This window comes from Denticeps clupeoides, chromosome 2, assembly GCF_900700375.1.
Source record: "Denticeps clupeoides chromosome 2, fDenClu1.1, whole genome shotgun sequence".
In the NCBI taxonomy this organism is placed as follows: Eukaryota; Metazoa; Chordata; class Actinopteri; order Clupeiformes; family Denticipitidae; genus Denticeps; species Denticeps clupeoides.
In genome coordinates, this window is record NC_041708.1 from 17442588 (window position 1) to 17455043 (window position 12456).

Sequence of the window (12456 nt, forward strand, 5' to 3'; positions counted from 1 at the left end):
TTTCGTTAGCTACAATAATAATGGCAGTCCTAAATAAATAGACGCCAGCACCAGATGAAAGGTTTAAAATGAGGGCATCTCCAGCCAGCCAGCCAGCCAGCCCGGCCTGGAGGAAGAGACCGCTACTCACAGTCCAGATGCTTCTTCTTCGGGCCCATGATCTCATGCGTGGTCGCCTTGCACACGGTCCTGGACGCGGCGGATCCGGTGACGCTGTGCTGCGCCGCGGTGATCCTGTCCGTGAGGCTCTGGCCCGACATCGCGCCCACGGTCGCCGCTTTATTTCAGTGGAAGGGCAGGAAAACGGCGGCGCTGGTGCGACAGTGGAGCGGGGAGCATCCCGACCTCTCTCTCCTCACCGCCCCGCCGAGGGAAATGGCGTCAGGTCGCATCGTCGGTTTAACACCGCGCCGTGCACGGTACCGTGCGGTGCTCTGTGCATTTAGCAGTGACGTGGGCGTGGGTGTCCTGCACAATGTAAAAAGAAAAACAAGACGAGACGTAATTTTCTGTAATTATATCGAGTTTATCCTGAGATGATATTCGTCACCATGCGAGGGCAGTGCTGGACATGCCTGGCTTTTAACTCTGTTACTAACTGGAATGTTATTGAATGGAGTGATCTAATCTGTCTGTGCGTTGGGATTTATATTCCGGTGATGTTACACCTTTGTGCCATCTGGTCGCAGGATGTAAATCTTAAATTCAATCATTCATCCATCAGAGCAAAATGCTGCCTGAACTGACTCAGAGCTTTAAACTATTCTAAAACTGTAGCTGATAGATGGCTTTATAAAGACACACATAGGGACATATGTTCTTGAAATCCACCATATAAACTGATATTTTAGAGTAATTAAAATGCATATAAATACATATGGGTGTATGTGTGTGTATGTGTGTGTGTGTGTGTGTGTGTGTGTGTGTGTGTGTGTGTGTATATATATATTTATTTTTATATATATATATATATATATATATATATATATATATATATATATATAGATATATATATATATATATATATATATATATATATATATATATATATATATATATATATATATATATATATATATATATATATATATACATACATACATACACACAATTTTAAATTATTAATTTTCAGAGCCATGGCAAATGTCTCAATAAACAGAGGTATGGGGTACCTTAGTGTTGAGGTAAAAAAAAAATAAAAAGATGATAAATCAGTAAAAATTGTTGCATGAACATAGGTCATATGGGACAAGCACAGAACCTTGACCCACGTTAACAAATTAGGATGTAATATAATGACAGAAGGTGATGGACCCAGCCCCAAACAATTACAAACATGGGATTTATTATAAAGGCACCAAACAAAGCAGAAAAAACAGGTTGGGTAGACTAGCATGAGGAACAGACAGACTATACAGGTCACAGCCAAGGTCACAAGTGGCACAGAAAAGAACATCTGAATGGCACCAGAAAGGGAAAGACAGCGTTGACAGTAGACTCTCATCTAAAGGCGGTGCAGGATATTGCAGGGGATGGTCAGGATAAGCATGTGCAAGCGTTGACTGAATTACAGAAGTCCACATTTGGTGTAAAAAAGTTTTCCAAGACACAATTGACGTAGTGCAACAAAAAGGGCACAAAGGAGGCAGAACATATACGGAAATGTCACTTTCATGCAAGGTCTAACTGAAAGAAGTCTGCAAAGTTGCACGTCTAAGTACACCTGCATATAAGATTCTACATACCAGAAGAGGGCATAAGCTTAATACGAATGATGTCTCATGTGAGATTTTGTAAGATTGTGAGGAAAAACTCCAGTAATCCAATAGAACAGCAGAGCAAAGCATCTAAGGCCATTATCATCGCCATGGTCATGGGGCACATTAGCGGCTGGCTGTACTTGTGGTCTTTGGATCATTTTGGGGTCAGATGTGGTGTCAAAGGAAGCGCAGAAATCTTGGACTAAAAAAATGTGTCGCAACATTGTGGTCCAAACATAACCAATCCGAGAGAATGGTCAGGAACGGGTCAGACGCGATGGGAATCCCGATCCTGGTTATGCTGTGCATTGCCTTGGGTGTGGTGTCCTTCCGGTGCAACGGGTTCCAGTATGCCCCTCGCCCCCTGTTGTTGCCTTGGAGGTTGGACAACCATCTAGAGTACCGGGTCCTCTCATCAAATCATTCCACAGGTTTTCAATAGTTCAAGTTGGTCATGGTTGAAATGATCATGGTTGATAATTGTGCTCCACTCTGTATCAAACAGGTAATTTCAGAATCATCTATTAAAAATGATTCTGTTTGTCTTATTGCCTATTCTGTGTTTCTCCCAAATCCAGGAAAAAAATGACAGATCAGGTTTCATGCTGCTTTTGATCTGCTGTCTGTCTCAGCTCACCCTTACTGAATGAAGAAACTTCTGAGCTGAGTAGAGACAAGGTTCTACTCAGTCCCAGAGCTGATGACAATGTAATTGGCCCAAAACGATCATTCAAGCATGTGTGTGATGACAGAAACCGAGCAGAGAAAAGATGATTGAGTCGACATGAAAAGCAGCTCCTGTTTCTGTCCCTGTGAAAGGTTTTCTCTGTACTCAGAGTCTGCTGGCTTTACCCATGTACTCCCAGATGCTCCTACAATTACAGTTCCTCTTTTGCCTGGTAGTAGGAACCTGCTGCCTGTTGGACTTGTCACGTTGTTGGGAGCAGGCTATATTGACGGACCATCTCTTTATGGACCTGGCAGCCTGAATGGTAAGTGCGAGCAGTCTGCTAGAAGCCTGGTAATAAGTACAGAAGCTAACAATAAACATAATAATTAAGTCAATACTTGTAGGTCAGCGATTGCTGTCTTTTATCCAGACAGTTTCTGTGCACTGCATCTTCTAGTAAAAAGGATGCTCTGCTGAAGAGCAGATGGTTTATTTATTTCGTGTGTAGCTCAAAATCACAAACAGGACAAGTTAGTGAGCTCTGACAGACCCTGCAGTGTGACAAGTAGTATGAGCATGCAGGGTTCAGGTTGGTACTAAAGAGTGCATTATTGTTGTTTATTCATTTTTGAAAGTCTATTGTGATCAGGCAGACCATCCAGGCAGTGTCATTGAAGAGGGATTGATTTGTGGTCAGAGCTGAGGATCCGGATTGCTTGGTTACCCACTGGTACTGAGTAAACAAATATAGAGATTTGTTTAAGACAGTGGAGATGCAGGATCGTGCACTATAGTGCAGTGGAACATACAGCAGGTTCCAGGGCAGCTTGATCAAATGGTGATGGTTTGAGCTCAATAATTGCACTAGAACGGCAGGATAAATGTTGTTGGGCAACAGTGGCTCCAGGGAGCAAGCCTGAATAGAGTTTCACTGAATAGGTGTTTCTATACCCTGGCCATACATTTTGACAACTGAGTTTCTGCTCTTAGCCGCATGGTGCGTTTATGCAGGAATCTCCACCAGCAAAACTCTTATGGGAAGGAGTATTTTCATTTTGGGATTGGTGTTTGAAGGTTTGTCCTTTATGAACTGCATTTTTCGAAGGCTGCATGAAGGGTATGTGGTTACATGTATTTCCAATGTGTTTTCAGAGCAGACAGATGAAAACTGAGATCAACAGTGAACTGTGCTCATCAGCAGATGTGGAAATGGACTGGCTGTGTTTGATTATATTTCTCATAAGCAGAACATCTGTGGGCGGGTCCCACTTTAATGATTACAACTGTGACCCCAGCTTCCATAGTAGGCTTCCTGGTAAGAATTTTTTCTAATAGTCCTCTAAATCTGGTCTGTGTTGTCAGCACCAATGTATTTGTGGTTTGTGTGTGTTTAGGTGAAAGGGACGTCAGTGTGTACTGTGGCGTACAGAGTATCACGTTAAAGATCAATGTTTGCCCAGTGCTGTACGCAGGCTACATGGGCACTGACTTGGCCCTGAACGGTCGCCATGATGAGCCCCACTGCCGTGGTTTCCTCAGCAACAACACCTTTCCTGCAGCGGTGCTGTTCAGCATCAGCCTCAGCTCCCTGGAGGCCTGTGGCAGCTCTCTGGTGGTAGGACAAGGCCTCCAGTAGCTTTAGCAGATATTGCACTGTTTTCCCCTCCATGCACTGGGCATATGTTGCATATGCCACACGTGAATAAATAAATTTTTTCCATAACATTAGAGCTGTCAGTATTCCAATTTTCTAGCCCTTTAAGAATAATACATTTGAAATAGTGCCAGTATCAGCAAATAAATGGTTCCATCCTTACCTAGGTGTCCACAGTTAAGGGAATCAATGCCTATGGAAACTCCTCTCTGGTCCAGATAGGAAACATTTCCGGATACATCGACACACCAGACCCTACAACCATCATCACCTATTTACCTAGCTTGCTCTACAAGTTCAGCTGCAGCTACCCTCTTGAGTACCTGATTAACGCCTCCCAGCTTGTGACGTATGTCATTTTCCTTCAAAGAAACCACAATGTTAATTATGTTATTCCATTTGCAGTAAATAGCTACAACTTCATGAGGGTTAATGCCAAATTGTCTTTGGCAGGTCCTCTGCAGCAGTATCAGTTAAAGACAGTAACGGCACATTCATCAGCACTCTGCGCTTGGAACTCTATAATGTAAGTTAGCATCATACAGGCCATGTTAAGCCAACAGATGAACAGCTTTTTGCATGTAGACTTCAGTGTGCATATGAATAAGAGTGGTCCTTGTTTTGTTATGGCACTGCGGATGAGCGACCACCATGAAGTCCTCCTCTTATAGGATTCATCCTTCAGCCACCAATTGTCTCTTCCACCTTCTGGATTGGGGCTGAAGACTAGAGTGTTTGCTGCTGTGACGGCGTCAAATCTGGACAGCAGGTGTCCTGACCCATGTTCACGTTATACCATAGTTAGTTCTGACCTGGCATTTTAATTTGCTGAGAGAAACCCTGGATCTTTCAAATGGATTCATTCAAAGTCAATGTGTCCTAAATTTACTGAGCTTTAGACACAAATTGGAAGTTTCTATTACCTTATCAAGAAAGTAAATTAATTTGTTGTTACGGTACATTAAAGACATTTGTGTATGAAATCAAAATAGTTTAGAGTTTTATTCCCTGACATGTTCATCTAGATAACCACCATAAGAACATAGAAAATATTTCATATTCAGTGAACCTGTATATAAGCCGCTCTTACTATTTTTAAAAGAAAACAGAAATTAAGAAATCCACTGATATTTCCAACTATAGACCAGTCTCTCTCCTACCTTTTCTTTCAAAAATCCTAGGACATTGCATCTATAATCAGCTTTCTCTCTAACTTACTCAGAACAACCTTCAGGACCCAAATCAGTCTGGTTTCAAAACTGCCCACTCCACAGAGACTGCTCTTCTGGCCATTACAGAAAAACTACATGCTGCTAGATCAGCAAAATTGTCATGAGTGCTCATCTTTCTGGACCTTTCAGCAGCGTTTGACACAGTCATCCACAAGACGCTATAGAACATTCTTAGGGGTCTGGGAATTAGCGGATCAGCATGGCAGTGGATAGCTTCCTATCTGGAGGATAGATCTAACCAGGTGACATAGGGGCGACTGTATCTGCACCTCACAAGCTCTCAACTGGGGTCCCTTGGGGCAGAGCACTTTCCCGTCTTCTGTTCTCCCTTTAAACCAAATCTCTTGGTGAGGGCATATCTTCATGACCATAGATGCCCTCCCACTTACTGTAACTTAGTGCCTCTGTTGTATTCTCTGTTGTGCTTCATGTTGTGTGTATACTCCCAAGTGGAGGGTAGAGTTGTAGATTGAGTTCATTAGTGGGGAAAAAGACAACAGACACCTTATGTGTGCATCTTCAGTTTTTTACTCAACCATACTGAATCGACATCAGACCAAAGCAATCAATCACAGTCCTACAACTCAGCATCCATGTTTAGGATCATGTGGCTCAGAAGAGAGTGTACTGGCGAGTTTAAATGTGTTGGCAGGCGGAATATAGTTAGCCTATAAAATCAATCTCTTTGTTGTAAAGATCTCAAAATGTGAGAAAGAAGTAGCAGCTTATAGTCCTCTACTTAAAATCTGGTTGCTCACACTCAAGCCCTCCACTAGATGTCTTGTTTCTTCATTGGTTAGGCTTCTCCAGGCTTCAACTGCAGCATCCTTCAGTTGTTCTTTCTGGGGTTCTGCCTTCAGTCTTCTTGTAATCAGATGACTGTTGTATTGGGCAAGTGTTTTTCTCAGCTTGCCTTTGGCATGCCTTTCCCCCATATACAGCAAATGCAGTCTTCACAATTTAATTTAAACTGAGAGTAGATACCCAGAGCAACATGAAAAGTTACTATCAACTTACAAGATATGCCTGTGTTCCAATACTTTGCTTACCATAAAAACTAAGTAGTAATATTAAAGTTTTAAAGTATTAAAGTAGTAATATTAAATGTAAATGTGTAATGCTCTGTGTTTAATATATCCTGTGGAATACGTCATATCATTTGATCTCATACACAAATGTCTTACATGCACAGCAGAATTGAATTAATTTGCCTTGCTGTTCTAATACTTTTGCAAGGGACTTGCAAAAAGACCCTTCATCTAGCTTCAAGATCCAAATATTCATAGTATCTACAATAATAAAGAATGGATACTCTATTCAATTCAACTAGATCAAATGCAGAAAACAGTCACTCAAACAGAATTCCCAACCTGTACACTCTACTTTCTCGTTACTGAATCTTTAACTACACTGTAATGTTAACATCCAGTTATTTTCCTGAACTGTATTGAAGTGGATTACAGCATTCAGTTCATTCACAAATTGTGAAGAGGCACTGTGTGATTGTCTTGTAGATGTCTGCTTAGATTGTGGTGTATTAATGACACAATTCGATCTCCCCTGATAGATGGAACGTCTACATGGAATACTGTTACACCACCCCCTCCGGGAACCCCAATGATGAAATCCGCTATGACCTTTTCTTGGGGTAATTTTGCTTTTTCACATTATGCTGATGGAGGTCTATTACTAAATGCGCAAGTCTATGGCAATGAGCTCCCATGGGGTCAGGAATGGGTCTGGGGTGTATTTATGACCTTTGTGTCAGTTTTTGTTCTCCATTCACACAGATGCCAGAAAGATCCTCAGACAACAGTTTTTGAAAATGGAAAGAGTCAAATGAGTCGCTTTTCTTTTGAGGTTTTTCGATTCGTCAAGCACAAGATGGAGAAAAAATCAACCATCTTCCTCCACTGCATCACCAAACTGTGTCGCACAGATGACTGTGCCATTCTTACACCTGTAAGAAGTGTATTTCATTATTCATATTTCCATGCAGCAAATCATATTAATTTAAGCCTAGACACAGTCCTCAGGACATTAACATAATGATAAGTACTTCATATTTACACCAATTAGCCACAACATGACAACCAATAAGACGACGCAAAGTGGTTTTAAAAAGTTAAAAAGCCCTCTCTGATTTCTTACTTTTCTCCATGTTAGCCCCATTTAAAATTTTAAATAATCCAAAAATTATACCTTTTAGTCAAAGACAACACAAGCATACACCAGATGTGTTTTTAGGTGGAGGATTATATTATTAAGGGAGGAAGAAAATTCAAACTTACATGTGTGCCCTGTGTGAAAAAAAGTGATTGCCTACCCTGTTAAAACAAAACAGTGGTTCATCACTTGAGAGTTCAATAGCCACACCCAGGCCTGAGTACTGCCACTCCTGTTCTCAATCACGAAATAACTTAAATAAGACCTGCCTGACAAAGTGATGTAGACCAAAAGGTCTTCAAAAGCCAGATGTCATGCTGAGATCCAAAGAAATTCAGGAACAAATTAAAATGAAAGTAAATTCTATCAGTCTGGAAAAGGTTATAAAGCCACTTCTAAAGATTACCCCAAGAGCTCAGTGACGACCCATCCAAGAGGTCACATAAGACCCTCAACAACATCTAAAGATCTTTAGGCCTCACTTACCTCAGTTAAGCTCAGTGTTTATGAATCCACTATAAGAAAGAAAGAGACTGGGCAAAAATGGCCTGCATGCCAGAGTGCCAAGATGAAAAACACAGTTGAGCAAAAAGAACATAAAGGCTCATCTCAAGTTTGCCAGAAAACATCTTTATGATCCAGAAGATTGCTTGTGTTTGCTTGTGTTGTCTTTGACTAATATTATTTGATTATCTGAAACATTTAAATGCAATTTATTCTCATGAAAACAAGTAAATAAACTTCATTACTACAACCAGAAATGAAGGTCAAAAAGCAAATGCATATATACATTTTAAAGGCTGTTTTTAATCTGATATTGAATTGATATTAAGTGGCACATCGGGTTACTTGAAATGCTTGTGTAAATGTTATCATCCTGTTAATTCATATTTAAAACTACAACAGCAACAAGTGTGTGAAAGACTTTCATATCTGGTTTGATGGGAAGATTTTGCAAATTAACATCTCAGTAGTTCAGTTGAGGCTGATTCTATTGATGTGCCCAACCCTGTGTCAAATGGTATTGTGGGCATTAAATGTTTTGCCTGATCCTGTCTGAAAAAGGATGCACCCAGATTCAGATGCAGATGCATCCCCCTGTTTGAGCATGAGCACAATATTGTAAATTATGATGCCCTCAAATTCCTTTTGTGTCCATCTTTATCTTCATATAGGAATTGTCTCTGTCTTGGATAACTTTTGCATCCATAGGCCAGACCCCACACATTCAATTAAATGCTGTGTTTATTTTAATGTGTTTCATATTAGTTTGGCAATGGTGGCCTAGCGGTTAAGCAAGCAGCCCTGTAATCAGAAGGTTGCTGGATCAAATACCAAAACGCCATGATGCCACTGAGGTGTCACTGAACAAAGCACCATCCCCACACGTGGCCCCCCCGCGGGCGCCTGTCATGGCTGCCCACTGCTCAGTAAGGGTGATGGGTTAAATGCAGAGGACACATTTTGTTGTGTCACCGTGTGCTGTGCTACAATGTTTCACTTCACTTTCATGTTTATGTTGTGGCTCAGGGGTGTAAATATAAGGTCAATTCTTCATCATGTATATACATCATGCATGTTTCACATTGCAAGTATATTGGCACATTCTATAAACATCACAGATCATTATACAGACAATGTACGTTATCCTACATTATATCTGCACGTCTTGCATGTTTAGCATCTGCACAGTTTTGTTACGTCATGGTGCAAGCAGCTGTTTCTGAACCTTTTTTGTCAGATTTGTGACAGGCGCAAAAGGAGAGAGAAGCTAAAGGGTATCGGGAGTACCAGAACAAAGTCAGGGGATACGGTCATATCCACTGGACCCATTATAACACGCAGTAGTATGTTTATATGATTATACACGCATAGTATAAACACACAGTCAAATATGTTCACATCTACATTTATCTGTGCAACACATGAACACACATTAATAAATAACACATCAACTTCTGTTTTGTTTGTGTGTTCCTTAAGCAGATGAAACAACAAGCAAAAATTCTGAGATCGGTAAGCCCTTATGCCCTTCGCAACTAAGCTTGTAAAGCCTACTTTCAATGGCAATGTCTTCCACTCATATTTTAGCTGACTATTATAAAATAGTCAGTAATATTCTGCAAATGTATTTCTTTTAATCTCTATACACCAGTAAAAGTACTGAAAATCGCACAATACTGACTGTGTGATAGCCTGCATCAAGTAATCCAATAATCTGCAAGGGTGGTCGAAGCCCATTGGGTAACACACTCACCTATGACCCATGTAACAACTGATTGTATGTCGCTCTGGACAAGGACGCCTGCTAAATACCATAAATGTAAAATGCAAATATAAGTGTTTTAATATTGTGCAATCATGTGTTGGGGTGTGTGTGTGTGTAACAAAGTGAACAGCAACTACACTCTCCGGCTGAGTCCTCTGAACAGCTTCCTGCTATCAGCTGTGATCATCCTGGCTGTGATGAGCCTCAGCTTCTGCTGTCTGTCTCTCGCCCTGCTGTACAGTCGCATTCCTCCAGCAGGAGGAGGGGGTCCTACATCCGTCAGCTGAGTTCTCATCATCTGAAGCGCAGCCAGGAAAAAGAAAAAAGAGGAAGGGCAGCTTGTATTGCTTTTATTGCTTTCTATATTGGTTATTAGCCCCTTGTGAATTTGTCAGGAAAATTTGTAGTAAAGTTGTATGTTCTGGTATCAAATAACATCAGAAACCCATATGAATAGAATTTCTCTACATTCTAAGAATTAGGACTAAAATCAAGAGGGGAATTAAAACCTCAACTGACCTTTGAAAGCAGTATCAAGCACATTTTCAAAACATTCAAAATGAACCCCTAATCAGAAGTTTGCTGGTTCAAATCCCGAACCACCATGGTGCCACTTAGGTGCCACCTGAGTACTGTCCCCACACACTGCTCCCGGGGCGCCTGTCATGGCTGCCCACTGCTCACCAAAGGTGATAGGTTAAAAGCAGAGGGCACATTTCCTTCACTCATGCACTCTCTGTTCCACCAACACCCACCTTCTTCACCATCCCAGGACTCACTCCCACACCACTGGAGATAGGACCTTCTCCTGCATGGTCCCATGACTGTGGAACGCCCTACCTCTACATTTGAGGGCTCCTGTTTCTTCCCTAGCCCTAGGGCCATAGTGGTTTGTGTAGGTGTTTGTTTTCTGCTGTGTGTGTGTTTTTCCCTTTTAAGATGATTGAGGACTTGAGGACTTTGTGATTTGTGACTCCACCCATGAGTCCATATGATGGCCATGGGATGTATATAAGGAGGCCTCCAACAGAAGGGGCCTAGTGCTTATGGAGGAAAGAGAGCCAATTATTGCGTTATGGAGAGTTTTTGGAGAGATTTACAATTTTGTTCTTTGTTGTAGTAGTTATTGTTGCCTATTACTTTTGTGTTGTCTCTTTGTTCATCTCCCTTTGTACATCTCCCTTTTGTGTGTGTAGTGTACCTCCTGTTGGTTGCTATTTAGCACTGGTGTTTGGTTTGGTTTGTTGTTTGCTTCACTTGCCTGCACTGTAAATGAACACACTATTATTGAGCTTTGGTTGTGTTTGTGTATGTCCCAGCAACCTATTCCCCTTCCTTTGTTGTCTATGTTCTCTACCCAGGAATGTGACAGCTTCACAGAATGTTATAGATTTTAAGAAAAGCCTGAAAACTATTGTATTTAGGTAATATTTGTATTGATTGCTGAAGGCTAATGTAGTAATGTTATACTTTTGGCTTGTTAATGTCATAGCTTAACCTAATGTTATTTTTATTGTCTGTATGCACTTTAAGATTTTTGGTAAAAAGTGCTATATACAAAAAAACATGACTATTATTATCATTATTATTATTATATGCCTTTGGACAGCCGGAAGAAACTAGAGAACCCAGTCATTTGCTTATATTTTGGCCCTTGAGCTGTTTTTGTTTTTGTGCACTATTAAAACCATTTCACCATGTTGTGCCTCCTTGCCTTTTCGTTTCAACATGCTGTAACACAACAAACAACCCATTTCAGATGTGCTGCCAACACCAGGAGGAGGTGTGGGGGTTTTGGTCCTTGTGAGTGGGCCACAGAACAGCCCAGATGCCGTTTGCCTCTCCATTGTTCTGGTCTCCCAAAATTAACATGCAATTTTTAATATAATGTATTGGGAAAATCGTGGAAAAAGCAATAGCACAACAGTGCAGGTTTTACATCTCTCCACAGTAGGTTTTCATCCTCATTTCTCCTCATCCTACTTCATCTCACTTGCTCTTGCTACTTGATATTACTGCTTGTAACAGCCAGTACACCTCCAGCCCACCAGAGAGTGCCAGACCAGACGGGGGAGACAGCAAACTGGAAGCGGAAGTGAGAGCCTGCAGCACCGAGAATAAAAGTCAGGTGACCCCGAGGAGATGCTGTTCGCTCTTTGTTGAATATTATTCCCAGAGACGCTTCTTTACCCACGCCCAACTGATTGTAACCTATGACCATGACCTTTGTCTGTCCCTGACCTAGAGCTTTGCCTGCCAACTTTTGTTACGACGATCGCCTGACAGATTCGGGCCTGGTGACCACGACCTTCGCCTGCCATTGATCTTGAGTTTGCCTGCCCCTTTTGCTAAGACGATCTCCCATCTTACCCCACCTTCCTGCCATCCCAGACGTCTTCCTGTGCCACCTCCTTCTCTCGCCTCTTTCCCCGCTATCCCCCACGGAGCCCGAGTTCCCTCCCCGCCGTGCTGCGGCGTGTCCACTGCTACACTCCCGTTCAAACTCACCTCCGGGTTCTGTCTCACCAGCCAAGCGCCACCGGTCCTCCTCCCCAGCTCGTCCAGTGTCCTCTGCCCGTACGACCACTTGCCTTGCTCCAAGCATGCCTGCATATGCGTCCCCGAGCTTGCACAATGACACTGCGACATTTTACACTGTTGACCACTGCATTCTACTGAACAGGTTATAAACTTTAGTGGGAACT

The 12456-nt window shown here is 41.8% G+C and overlaps 2 protein-coding genes across 8 annotated transcripts in view; one reads left to right on the top strand and one right to left on the bottom strand.

Moving 5' to 3' along the window:
- Positions 1-599, bottom strand: part of LOC114770720 (phosphatidylinositol-binding clathrin assembly protein-like) — a 24665-nt gene extending 24066 nt beyond the window's left edge. For all 3 annotated transcript variants that reach the window (XM_028964863.1, XM_028964865.1, XM_028964855.1), the window contains exon 1: positions 131-599. In XM_028964863.1, the coding sequence (XP_028820696.1) occupies positions 131-260 (130 nt within the window). In that variant the 5' untranslated portion in view covers positions 261-599. The remainder of the gene's footprint in view (positions 1-130) is intronic.
- LOC114770748 (zona pellucida-like domain-containing protein 1) lies at positions 104-11451 on the top strand. 5 transcript variants are annotated; one of them, XM_028964867.1, is made up of 13 exons: positions 104-419; positions 2339-2468; positions 2664-2752; positions 3583-3745; positions 3825-4045; positions 4252-4433; positions 4538-4610; positions 4756-4853; positions 6884-6964; positions 7107-7278; positions 9224-9329; positions 9466-9498; positions 9875-11451. In XM_028964867.1, the coding sequence occupies exons 3-13, from the start codon at positions 2750-2752 to the stop codon at positions 10036-10038; spliced, it is 1296 nt and encodes a 431-aa protein (XP_028820700.1). In that variant the 5' UTR covers positions 104-419; positions 2339-2468; positions 2664-2749; the 3' UTR covers positions 10039-11451. The 5 variants fall into 5 exon arrangements, with proteins under 5 accessions (XP_028820700.1, XP_028820703.1, XP_028820701.1 ...); XM_028964870.1 differs by having other exon boundaries at positions 2339-2752; positions 9469-9498; XM_028964868.1 differs by lacking the exon at positions 2339-2468.
- Positions 11452-12456: the final 1005 nt, after the last annotated feature.